Source organism: Acanthopagrus latus, chromosome 7 (genome assembly GCF_904848185.1).
Source record: "Acanthopagrus latus isolate v.2019 chromosome 7, fAcaLat1.1, whole genome shotgun sequence".
NCBI lineage: Eukaryota > Metazoa > Chordata > Actinopteri > Spariformes > Sparidae > Acanthopagrus > Acanthopagrus latus.
The window spans coordinates 17,183,849-17,197,301 of NC_051045.1; the positions used below are offsets into that span (position 1 = coordinate 17,183,849).

The 13,453-nt window shown below is 45.5% G+C and overlaps 1 protein-coding gene across 8 annotated transcripts in view; it reads left to right on the forward strand.

Annotated features, from left to right (window-relative positions):
* Positions 1–12,963, forward strand: part of rerea (arginine-glutamic acid dipeptide (RE) repeats a) — a 133,660-nt gene extending 120,697 nt beyond the window's left edge. For 6 of the 8 annotated variants that reach the window (XM_037103788.1, XM_037103789.1, XM_037103787.1 and 3 more), the window contains 11 exons: positions 3,794–3,956; positions 4,060–4,152; positions 4,672–4,871; positions 5,133–5,294; positions 5,392–5,505; positions 5,596–6,974; positions 7,622–7,844; positions 7,938–8,658; positions 10,162–10,332; positions 10,440–10,620; positions 10,718–12,963. In XM_037103788.1, the coding sequence (XP_036959683.1) occupies positions 3,794–3,956; positions 4,060–4,152; positions 4,672–4,871; positions 5,133–5,294; positions 5,392–5,505; positions 5,596–6,974; positions 7,622–7,844; positions 7,938–8,658; positions 10,162–10,332; positions 10,440–10,620; positions 10,718–10,751 (3,441 nt within the window). In that variant the 3' untranslated portion in view covers positions 10,752–12,963. The remainder of the gene's footprint in view (positions 1–3,793; positions 3,957–4,059; positions 4,153–4,671; positions 4,872–5,132; positions 5,295–5,391; positions 5,506–5,595; positions 6,975–7,621; positions 7,845–7,937; positions 8,659–10,161; positions 10,333–10,439; positions 10,621–10,717) is intronic. The other 2 variants (XM_037103792.1, XM_037103794.1) reach the window with 1 other exon arrangement.
* The last annotated feature ends 490 nt before the right edge of the window (positions 12,964–13,453 follow it).

Below are 13,453 nucleotides of genomic sequence, written 5' to 3' on the forward strand. Positions count from 1 at the left end.
TTTCTTTAGATTGATTGACTAATCGCTGCAGCTCTAACCACCTGTTAAAATTTTTGTATATTGTATTCTATGTTGTATTTGACAATATTGACATTTATGTTTGGTTTTGCAAAGATGTATACTGATGTTGGCATAATAAAAAGTTAACAACTCGCGTGCTCGTGGTGTAAACACAGACAGTCTGTTGTCACTCCAAGCTAGGCCAGGCTGGACCACTGGATGCACAGCTAATCGAGCTAACAAGCTAACAACAGTTAAGGTTAGCAACAGTTGGGAGTCACGTTTGTTTTGAACATGATTTCAACCATTTTTAGTTGTTGCCCCTTTTAAGTGCTCTTTCCGAAAAGGGGCGAGGTTAAAATACTGTTAGGGATTTTTATTTTGTTTTATTTATTTATTTTTTAATGTTTTTTAAGTGTATTTATATGCCAGCACAGGATTTATACAGTTACTCTACAATTTTGCAGCTACAATACTAAAGACAGAATAATATTTGTTCTTAATAAGTACTTTAATTCAAATTTAAACAAATTGAGGAAGACTAAAATCTTTGCTCGACTGAAGACTATCTTCAGTGTGTTTCTCAGCGATGGTTGAGCGTGAAAGAAGCCTTCGCTGTACATAATCTTTGAACCCCACATCCATTTCACACATCCATACTTGTATGCAGACGACCATTTTAAGTGGCAATAACTGGAATGGAAGCCCTGAGTGTCGTGATAGGAGGGTAAGCCCTTTCCTTGCCGGATAATCCACCGGCCAGAAAGCTCCTGCAGATGGAAGCAGTCTAAAAGGCCTTATAATACAGAGCTTATGTTGTCACTATCTCATGTTCTGTGGAGCGGCAGCAGCACACTCTGTACCGCTCTGCAGTGATTTACTGGACTGTGGGGAGAAATTATGGTGCGGAGGCCAGGGCCAATCTACATTTCTATTTCAGGTATTTCAAATGAATTTTTACTGGATACCGGTGAACCGTTGTAGAGACATGGTCCTGGAATAGTTCCTTCTTTACTGTCATCTTTATTTTATGAAGGATTGGCAACTTCACTCGGGAGCTTTAGCATTTACATGCTAAACGCACAATCATGGAGAAGAAAACACCACGGTAATGAAAGTTTAAGCATTGCTGCGGGCATACAGTATCATGACTCTTATAGAGAAGAGTACAGATGAGACGGGAGAGCAGACGTATGTGGCTTCAAGGGAACCAAATTTGACATGCAGGAAGGCTGAGAGGTGATCTGTCAATCTCCCCTTGACACTAATTTACAGCACAAAACCTGTCTGAACCACAGGCACGCCACGTTCATCTTCCACAGACAGCATATGTAACTCCACTCACTCCACTCTGAAAAGTCTCGCCTGTGATTTCTCGCAGACATCAATCTTTCTTTTGTCAGCGAGGCAAAATATATAACAAACGTGACAAAAAGTTCTAGCTTTTTTTGCATTATGCATGAAAGCCCAGAGCACATTTTGTCGTGGATTTTTAATAACTTTTAAACTCAACAAGCTTACCCTGAATTTTTCGTCGAGCCGCCTCTTTTGTTTTCCCCCCTTTTCCATTTGCGGCAGGCTCATCGGTGCACCTGTTATTCCCATTCAAAAGCCCAAGTTAATGTTTTCATTAGACCCTGCCTAATGTAATGGTACTTGACACAGTGTAAGTGATGGAGAGGCAGGGTGACCTTTCTCCTTGTCTGCCAAGCTGTTGTCGAGGCCGTGCGGTTGTCAGCCTGCAGCGAGGAGGCAGAGAGGCACTGCTGAGAACAGTCATTAAGCACAGAGCCAAGCCAGCGCTCGGCACCACTCGACACTTTTGATCTGCACATTTCAATTAGATTTCACATCAGGACGCCTGCCTTCCCTCAGTTAGCACCTGCGCCCTGCCCTCTCAACTGCCCAGCCAGGCTGGGTGGGGAGGGAGGGAGGGAGGGGAGATGGAGAGGAAACGAGCAGAAAGTTGTGTTAGCAGCCTGACATGGATGCACAAACACATGGCGACATAAACACGCATCTTTGGTGATATTAGCCACACCGTCGGGGTCATTTGAACACTGTAAACACAAGTAGAAGGTTGATCTTCCCTTCTTTATCCTGCTGGTTTTCAAATTTCAGGTAGGATCCCTACCGATTTGTCTACATGTAGAATCGTTCCCAGCACTCCAGGTGTGCAGCAGTCTAAAAAAAAAACCTAGTCAGGCAGTGTGGCTCGGGACAGCCAGAGATTTGCCATGACACAGCACAGCACCTTAATTTACCCTGAAACATGAGAGGGTTTCATCGAGCTCAGGCACCATCAGTAAATGTTCCCAGCACTGCTTCACTTGATAAGACGGAGCACTACAGCCGCTGCGAGATATGAATTTCCCCCAAAGAGCCACATGAAGGGAGGTCTTATTAAACGGGCCTAAGCCCACTGAGTCGAGCACTTTCTGCCAATCAAAGCGGTGATTGAGAGAGACTTAACGTCAGATACTCACACGATTTGTTGAAGCGATAAAGTAGGGCACACACTGGCCAGCCTCCGACTTGTGTTTTTTCACAGCAAGATACCAATAAGTAGTTTGTATTTCATGAGATGACATGAAAGAAATTAAAGCAGCAGTAACTTTTACATTTCCATTCACAGAAGCCTGTCAAACTTTTCAATTGCTGGCTTACTGACAATGTTTTATTCTCTTATTGTTAAAACAGAGTTGAGTTGAGTGAGAAGCTTTACATAGCCATTTAAATCACTCCACCATTTCATCAAATCCTTTCCTGCCATTGTTTGTTTTTGATAGACGTTAAGCTGCTGCCGATGCCGTGTTATTGCATTTCAGACAGAAATGCACTGACTAATTTATGTCAAGTTTCTCAGCTGAGGCGAAGAAGGAAAGCAATCGATAGCCATTAAACCCTGGAAGCTCTGTTGAACAGCTGTTTGACAGACCTTAAACAGTAGATGGGCGCCCTCTGGGCTTTAAAGATTACAGGTGACTTACTGCTCGGCCAGCAATCACACCACACCTTCATGAATTTGTTATAGAGCCAGTGGACAGCCACTAACGAGTGAGAGTTCATGGTGAGGAGGAAAAGGGCAAAGCCCAACAGGAAACTACATAATTGTCCCTGACTCCTGTTGCCAGTTTTCAAGCCTTGTTTATTATGAGCGTGGCCGGAAAGCGGCGGTTAATATGCAGAGGCTGCCTCAGCAAAGTGCTTTCTGATCCATGATTGCATGTGTTAATGTTTCAGTTGGGTATTGATTTCCTGGCGGCCTTTTGTACAGTGGATTTATCCGCCTCACTCGCTGGCAAGCGCGCCCCTCCGAATGTTTGATTAAAGTTCAATTGACTCTTCCAGTGAAGGGGCGAGGAGCCATTTCACTCCCTATTTGTAGCACCAAAGCTCTGCCTGACATGTTCTTTTGTTCCTATTCAAGCTCCTGCCACCCAGGCAGCCACCAATGCACTGATCCTAATATCCCTGCATTCAGTGAGCCTCCTCGCCTAATCCTGGGACAGACAGGGCCGCAGCACAAACATGACCGGCCGGCCACAAATCCTGGCCTGGACTCACCCACTCTGTGGCCTTTTCCCTGTGAAATACTGAGCACACTGCTGATGTGTACTTTCCACATGTTTTGTTCGACCTAACTGCTCCTATTTCACTGACTTTGGAAAATAGACCTTACTTCCTTTAAATTCAGCCACCTCCTTATAGTTAAACATGATGCCTCTTTTCCTTATGTTTGTGGTCTGTGGCATATTTTTACAGCATTTCTTTGTTTTGTGTTTCATTTCAGGGAGAGCTAATCACCTTCTACTACTATTGGAAGAAGACCCCCGAGGCAGCCAGTTGTCGAGCCCACCGCAGACATCGCCGCCAGCCCGTCTTCCGCCGCATCAAGACGCGAACTGCTTCGACTCCCGTCAACACCCCCTCACGCCCCCCTTCCAGCGAGTTCTGTGAGTATATTTGACCCCTTCAGTGTCCGCCAGGGAGGAAAGGAGGAGACCTGATACTTTCTGGTGTTGGAGCGATGTATTTGAAGTGTTTTCTCTCTTCCAGTGGACCTCAGCTCAGCCAGCGAAGATGACTTTGACAGCGAAGACAGCGAACAGGAGCTGAAGGGCTACGCCTGCCGCCACTGTTTCACCACCAGTAAGACCACGTTCCTTTTACAGGCACTTGGATGCGGTTTGCTTGGCTATTCCTGTCCTGATTGGGATCAGTGTGGGCCTGCACAAGCACAGCACTGTGTGACAGATGGGCATCAGAAGATGTCAGAACTAATTTGATCAAATCAGACATGAGCCCACAGCTCGTTCCCTCTCTCCACCTCATTATCCTTCCCCTCTTTCCACACAGCTGGCTCTCTGTGCCAGGCTCCCATCTGAGCTGCCATCACAACAAGGGTGGCTAATAACTCTGGTTTTATAGTGCTAACCCATGTAGAGATTAGCACATGACTGAAGATGTAGATTTGACAGTGTAGCAGAAGACAGAGTCACACATTAAAAACAATATTTATCTCATTAGATGTTGAACTACAAAGACACTCAGGGACTTTCTCTCTATTCTGCAATATATTATAATATTACAGTTGTTCAGTGATCATTTATGTGTTTCTCGCTGCCTGTGAGAGTGTGTTCTTTCATAACTGTAAATGGCTTTCCTCAGCCTCCAAGGACTGGCACCACGGGGGCCGGGAGAACATCTTGCTGTGCACAGACTGCCGCATTCACTTCAAGAAGTACGGTGAGCTGCCCCCCATCGAGAAGCCTGTGGACCCGCCGCCATTTATGTTCAAACCTGTCAAAGAGGAAGAGGATGGACTCAGCGGGAAGCATAGCATGAGGACCCGACGGAACCGAGGCTCGGTACGCGCACACTCTGGCTCTCCATCTATCACTCCATTCTCACCTTCAGGCACAGCAGCCTCAGAGCTATCCCTGCAGAAATGTAGGGCAGACTACAAAGCAAGAGGCTAATCTTCTCTAGATCAGTAAAACGGGGGCAGGCTGACATTTATTGTTCCCAAAACTTGGGTTGGATTTGCGCATGGTCTATGTCGATCTTAATTTCTCCTATCGAAATTGTATTTAGCTGTTGTGCTTATTGTTGACGCTGTTTGTTAACAGATGTCAACGCTACGTAGTGGTCGAAAGAAGCAGACAGCCAGTCCTGATGGCAGAGCCTCGCCTACCAACGAGGATTTGCGCTCCAGTGGACGTACCTCACCCAGCGCAGCAAGCACTGACAGCACTGACAGCAAGACAGACTCCATGAAGAAGCCCAGCAAGGTACACAAACACAGCATAGACACCTTAAAACTTTGTCTTTCTATGCACGTGTGTTTGTGAAATGTACGCTAACGGCTCTACTGCTCTGACTCCACAGAAGATAAAAGAGGAACCTCCTTCACCTATGAAGAGTGCCAAACGGCAGCGAGAGAAGGGAGCCTCAGACACAGAGGAGCCCGAGAGGGCCAGCGCCAAAAAGTCAAAGACACAAGTGAGTTTGTGGTCTTTGTTTTGCTGTTTTAACGGAACGCACTGTCTTGGTGTTTATGATACTAAGGCCTCTCTCTTCTCTGTCCTTCAGGAGCTGAGTCGGCCGGACTCACCCTCAGAATGCGAGGGGGAAGGGGAAGGCGAGGGCGAGAGCTCTGATGGGCGCAGCATCAACGAGGAGCTCAGTAGCGATCCTAAAGACATTGACCAGGACAACCGGAGCTCCTCCCCGAGCATCCCCAGCCCACGTGACAATGAGAGCGATTCAGACTCCTCCGCTCAGCAGCAGCAACTCCTGCAGAGCCAGCATCCTCCGGTCATCCAGTGTCAGCCCGGCACCTCAGCCGCCTCCTCGGCACCCCCTCCGCCTACAACCTCAGCCCCCTCACTGCCTCCACAGGTCTCCCCGACAGCGGCCTCCACCTCTCTACCTCCCCAGCCTTTGCCCCAAGCAAGCCCGATGTCTCTTATTCAGTCAGGAGCGTCGCTCCACCCTCAAAGGCTTCCCTCTCCACATTCACCTATGACTCAGGCTCCCCCTCCTGGCCCACCAGTCCCACCTCAGTCATTACCCAGCTCGCATCATGGGCCCATGCCTCCCATGCCACACCCACTACAACCTGGCCCATCACACATGCCTCATCCTCACTCCATGCCCCCTCAGGGCTTCCCTGTGGGTCAGTCTCAGGTCCCACCCCTGCCAATCTCTGGCCAGTCACAGCAGAGGCCACACACGCCCCCTTCCCAGTCCCAGTCATCTGCTCAGAGTGGAGGCCAGCCTCCCAGAGAGCAGCCCCTGCCTCCAGCCCCAATGTCCATGCCTCACATCAAGCCCCCGCCAACCACACCCATCCCTCAGATACCCAACCCACAGTCCCACAAACACCCACCACACGTGTCAGCGCCTCCATTCCCTCAGATGCCTTCAAACCTGCCTCCACCTCCTGCCCTCAAGCCCCTCAGCTCTTTATCCACCCACCATCCTCCATCGGCACACCCACCTCCCCTCCAGCTCATGCCGCAGGGGCAGCAGCTTCAGCCTCCCCCAGCTCAGCCTCCAGTTCTCACTCAGTCCCAGAGCCTTCCGCCAGCAGCCAGCCACCAACCTCCTCCAGCTCCTCCTCTGCCGCCCTCCGCGGCAGCCTCACACCCAAACGGGCCACCGCAGCCGCCATTCTCGTCTCATCCTTTCAGTACAGTTCTACCTCCAACCGGCCCTCCCCCATCCTCATCAAACTCTATGCCTGGCATACAGCCTCCATCTTCCTCCGCTCCATCCTCCTCCATCTCTATGCCACTGCCTGCCTCGGTCACTTGTGCCGGCCCGGGCCCGGTGCTCCCACCTGTACACATCAAAGAAGAGCCTCTGGACGAGATGGAAGAGCCAGAGAGCCCTCCACCCCCACAGAGAAGCCCCTCCCCAGAGCCTACTGTCGTCAACACGCCCAGCCATGCCAGCCAGTCAGCACGGTACGTCTACAAGCACTGATCTGAGCCCAAAAAAGAGGAGAACATACACCTGCACACGCTGTTATTCATCAGTAGTCTGTTGAGCTGCTTACTGTCTTGTCTGGGGATGCTGATTAGCTCTCAAACACATCCAACAACAAAGAGTCCCTGCCTTCAGATTTTAAGGCTTTGATGTAAGCAACAAATCGAATGTCCTCAGCAAAACAGGCATCCAAGGCCACAATTAGCCCTGAGCTCTGAGTGGCTGATGGCTCAGAATTATCGGGGATGGAGAGCAGGGAGATTAATTACAGTGAGATGCGAGTGAACTGAGGCATCTGAATATGAGTATCTGTAGTTGCCTTGTGCTTAAGTGGCTCTCAGACTGCCAATGAATAGCAATGAGGATTTTAATACATACTCAACGTAGCCACAAAAGTGAATGCTGAGGGACTTTTCGTTTCCTTGTGAATAATGGACCAGTGTGAGCTAATACAAACTGTCTGTCCATCTAAAGGGACATTATCCTGCCATTCAGAATCCAAAATTAAACATGGACATTATGGCTCTGGCTATTATATCATTTTGTAACGAGTATTAATTTATGAACTAGATAATCATTCCTTTTTGTGAGTAAATGTGTTCAATGTTCTCTACCATGACTGCAGGTTCTACAAGCACCTGGACCGGGGTTACAACTCATGTGCGAGGACAGATTTCTACTTCACTCCCCAGGCTTCATCTAAACTGGCCAAGAAGCGAGAGGAAGCTCTGGAGAAAGCCAAGAGGGAGGCGGAGCAGAAAGCGAGGGAAGAGAAGGAGAGAGAGAGGGAGAGGGAAAAAGAGCGAGAAAGAGAGCGGGAACGAGAAAAGGAAGCGGAGCGAGCTGCGGTGAGTGGTTTTGTTTGTCTCCCTTTTTGTTTGACAGTGGTTAATTTTCTTTTCTTTTAAGTCTTACTAAGCATGAAATTTGTCCCCTCGCAGAAAGCCTCGTGTTCCTCTCATGACGGCAGAATGGGTGAACCTCAGATGGCCGGCCCCGCCCACATGCGTCCACCCTACGACGGTCCCCCCACCACGATTGCAGCTGTGCCTCCGTACATCGGCCCCGACACTCCTGCCTTGCGAACCCTCAGCGAGTACGCGCGACCCCACGTCATGTCCCCCACCAATCGAAACCACCCGTTCTTTGTGTCCCTTAACCCCGCAGACCCCCTGCTGGCCTATCACATGCCCAGCCTGTACAACGCTGACCCGGCGATGCGGGAGCGAGAACTACGAGAGAGGGAGATGCGAGAGAGGGAGATTCGTGAGAGGGAGCTGAGGGAGAGGATGAAACCTGGTTTCGAGGTTAAGCCTCCAGAGATGGACACACTCCACCCCTCCACGAATCCCATGGAGCACTTTGCCCGGCATGGGGCCATCACGTTGCCCCCCATGGCTGGACCTCACCCTTTCGCCTCCTTGCATCCAGGCCTGAACCCATTAGAGCGTGAGCGGCTGGCCCTCGCAGGGCCCCAGCTGCGGCCAGAAATGAGCTACCCAGAGAGGTTGGCTGCAGAGAGACTCCATGCTGAGAGGATGGCCACAGTGGCCAATGACCCCATCGCTCGTCTACAGATGTTCAACGTCACCCCACACCACCACCAGCACTCACATATTCACTCCCACCTACACCTCCACCAGCAAGATCCTCTTCACCAAGGTAAAAGAAAGCCCTGCTTGTTTACATGCATGTTAATGTCTCTAACACTGTTACACAGTTACACAGTAGATAAAAAAAATAATTTTATAATACTCTATATATTGTTGTATTCATACGTATGTGCAAATCATAGAAAATTTGAATTTGTTGTTGATTGATCATTGTTTGGCAAACACAGTTGTGTTATCCAAAGTGTTTGAGAATTTGGTAACTGTTACTATGAGATGCAAATTGGCACATAATTTTTGTTTCATTTTTATGATGCTAACCATTTTGTCAGAGCATTTTTTTTTTAAATTTCCTATAATGGATATTGGATTCAGAATTTTACTAAATTTTCACTGTTCTTGTTTTAATGCATGATACAGTCATGGAGATATTTTTAAATGGAAGAAATATGTTCTTTTACTTGACAATGTTTTTATAGTATATATTTATTTTTATATTTGTGTATATATATATTTATATTTCTTCCATAACTGTTTGATGACATATTCAGCATGTGACACATGGATCTTCTGATAGTTACTCCTATCAAAATTGTATATGGATGTATCAGTGTTCTAGCTTTGTTTTTGATGTTGTGTGATATATTGAAATTATAATTTTTTGTCATGGAAAGGGAATTTTTTAAGAGTAAATATAAGACAAATAACCATTAGGAAAGAGTTAATGTACTAAACAAATGTTAGAGGGCCGAGAATACACCCTTGGGGTGCTCCACAGATTAATTTTTATCTATTTAAGATGTACCTGTTTTAGGAAGTTGTTCTGTTATTTGAAATAATAGTAAGCTACTTTAAGTTAGTTTTTTAAAGTATACTGAAAAGAATATTGTGTTTAACAGTATGAAATATTTTGGAATAAATGTAATGTGATCAGAAGCAGCAGAAATATTGCTAGCGAGTTGAAACCGGGCCAATTCTATGATAGAGTTAGACATACATCTGCACTTGCAGGATGTTTTCTTTAACTCAGAGAAGTTCAGAGTTATAGGTAAATAAGATTTAATTGAAGAATCTTGGAAAACTGGCTGAAATGAAAGTAGATAACAAGAGGTTCACCTGATTTAGTAAAAGAAATATAATACAAGACAACGACCAACAGGCCTCCTTTTTAAGGAGGTTAAAATTAGTTAAGGATCTCTTCTTGTATATAGTAGGCATCAATCAAGAGTGAAAAAAAATGATAATGATAGTTCAACTTAAATCTTTTCTAGTAGTAGTATTTTACCATATGATCTGAAACTTAATCTCACATTTTATTCCCTCAGTTTTAACATGCAGAATTGGCATACGATTGAATTAAAGTTTGTTAAATCCTGATAGGGTGAGCAGATGCTTTACAGTGGATATATATAATAAAGAATTCTTTTGGTCAACCTTGATTGGAGTAACATTACATGAAGCTGTGTGTCATTAATGCCTTTAGCATGCACTGTCTGTGATGCACTGAAAATGTAAAATGAGTGTACCCTGAACCTAAGACTCTGACGGCCGGAAGGTGGTGGTGAATGTCTTGTGTGTCCTCCAGGTTCGGGGGGCCACCCCCTGGCAGTAGATCCCCTGGGAGCTGGACCTCACCTGGCCCGCTTCCCATACCCGCCCGGCGCTATCCCCAACCCGCTCCTCAGCCAGCCGCATGAACACGAGATGCTGCGCCACCCAGTCTTCGGTAAGTTCTCTGCCAGTTGCAAAACTCATTACCAGTAAAATCACGTCCAGTCCATCAATCATAGCCAGACCTTCCTGATCAAATCTTTTGGTTTGTGCCTCCTCCAGGTACTCCATACCCGCGGGAACTACAAGGAGGTCTGCCACCGCAAATGTCCGCAGCACACCAGCTGCAGGCCATGCATGCCCAGTCAGCTGAGCTCCAGAGGCTGGCCATGGAGCAGCAGTGGCTCCACGGCCACCATCACATGCACGGAGGACCACTGCCTGGCCAGGAGGACTACTACAGGTCAGATAAGCAACAGCAATCAGACAAAAAAACAAAACATTACAAACTGAGTATGTGTGTATGTGTGTGTTAAAACTTGATGTTGTTTGTGTTTCAGCCGGCTGAAGAAGGAGAGTGACAAGCAGCTGTAACCAGCCAAGGGGAGGCAGTGACTGACAGGTGCAGGACACGGGAAGTTGTTACAGTCGTTACATTCAGTTTCGAAGAACAGAAAAGGCCAAGTGGATCGTCTGAGAATTCTTCTGATATTCGGTTTCTGTTCCTGTCAAGGACCTTTTTTTTTTCGTTTTTTCTTTTTAATTATTATTTTTTCAAGACATTGACATTTCAAGACATCTTTGGTATATAGCCAGTAGTGACAACGTCCTCAAGACTCCTGCATGACAAGCTTCCCTGACGTTTTTTTGTAGGTGCTAGAAACAAGACACTGTGCTTATCAACAAAAGAGAAAAAAAAAAAGACGAGACTGGTCAGGCCGTTTATGGAAAAATAACAAGTGCTATCTTAAATTCAACATTTATTTTAATACATTGTTGGAGGTTTTTCATAATTTTAAGAAAAGCTACAGCATGGCGTTTTTGAGTCTGTAAATAGTATATATAAACATATAATTATTATTATAATTATTATTATTACTAGGTGTGGACTCCAAACCAAGTCGTTTCAACCTCCAATATAATTGTTTTGAAGCATTATCCCTTGTTTCAGAGGGGAGCACCATGGCATTATTATATGAGCAGTTTCCGAGAGAGTTCAGTTGTGACGTTCCTCTGACATCACTGTGTGTTAGATTTTAGTCCCACATCATACACTATGTAAACCTGTCGCACCCACATCCATCCATCACACACACCTTCGACAAGCAGCTGGTTGTCGGAATGTGTAAACTCGAAGTGTTGAGTTGATGATTTTTAAACACTTGAAGAGGTGACGCAGTAAGTCGCTGAGGTTTCTGTGGAGTGCACACTGAAGCCATGGATTTAAAAGATTTTTAAAAAATAAGATAAACGTTTGCACTGAGAGAGTATCGTTGAGCTCCAGCCAACTGGTTTTATTGCTTTTTTTCTTTGCTTAAAATTAGTATTTAAGTCTACAAAACGGAGAAATACTTCTTTACTTTTGTTTGAGAATGATTTTGATATGAATTTAAAAATGTGGACACCAGAAACTTATTGGGCTGACATGAAGAAAAGTTCTTTTAAATTATCGGGACCTGAATTTTAACTTCACTATAACGGGAGCCTAACAGGACTTACGGATTGTTTTAAATGTGTGAATGCGTTGTGGCTTTTTTTTTTTTTTTTTTTTTTGTCTTTTTCATCACCTGGTCCAGTCAACGACGTTTGTCGCAGGGCTCATATCCAACCGAGTCGTCCTCCAACTAGGCTGTAATAATGTTCACTGTGACACTAGAGGAGGGGAGGGGGGGCCTGCCAACACGTGACCACCAGGAGGGTAGAGGGTCCATGATACTGTGTGTGCGTGCGAATGTGTGTGTTTTCCTCACAATGTTTTGCCTTGGTTCCTTAGGGATGCACACAACCTCCTGAGCCTCAGGAGCTCTGTGTGTGTACGTGCCACTGACTGTTACAAGTCGTGTTGACCTGTCGTACCAGTGCACATGAGCCCAAAATGTATCTTTTTTTTTTAATTATTATTATTTTTATTTTTTTATTGCTGTAGCCATGACATGAGTACTGCATTTGTTCCATGCACTAAGACTGTTTAACTGTCCTGGACACTTAGAAAACTGTGGCTGATCTAGTTTTTTTCTTTAAACCAAATGAAGAAACTGTTCTTGCATTTAAAGTGACCATATCTACCCATGGAGCACTATAATTTACATTTAAACACTTGTAAACATCATCAAAACTCACGGCCCCCTTTTTTCATTTTTTTTTTTTTAAGTCCGACAAAGTCCCTGACAACAACCTGTCTCTCTGTCTCGCCATCTTCCTGTGTCTTCTCTCCTGACGAGCTCCTCCTCCCCATCATCATCATCATTATCATCATCATCTTTGCCTCGTTTCCTGACGATTCCCTTGCCTTTTACTCCCTCTTTTTGTGTCTCCAAAACCTTTGATGTTAAGTGTTGTCAATGGTTTAGCTTCTCGTTTCAAAGCGGCAATAGCAGAATGTAAATTCTGACTGCTAAGATTTATATATATACTGGTATCTTGAAGCTTATTGTATATATGAGTAGTCGCCATGGGATGACACAATGTAAACAAAAAGTAGAAATAATAAGAAAAATTGTGAGTCCTGTGTTCTCTCCATTTGAGTATTTTGTAATTTTTTTGAAAAATTTGTGGAATTAAAATAAACGACTAAGTTACACCACAAGATACGACTTGTTTTCTTTTGTGTGCCTTCTGATACATCGTAACGCAGACTGCTGAATCCCAGCAGCCGTGAGACAATAATCCTTTCAATGGTGAACAATTTTGATTACTCACTGCTCATTGGGAAACACTCCTAACTCCATCTGTTTTTTGTTTTGTTTGTTTTTTTGTTTGTTTTTTTTTTACGTTTGTGAATGTAATTCTCCAGCTGAGCAGAGGGACTGTTGTGGATCTGTTCTGATAACACTCATGTCCTACATTTGCTCTTGAATAATAGAATTTTTGCTCGGTGGGAGAAGCGCGTTACAGAACAGATCAAGCATCCCCATTTTTATCTCAGCCTCACAAACAGTGAGCTTTGGGAGATCACCTCAGCAGCAGGTAGTGAATCTCAGAGCTGAATATTGCACTGCTATGGTATAATAACATCAAAGCCTGGCTAAGCCAGAAGGAACACTTACGCAGGCTGAGATGCCTTGCTATCAGCGGGG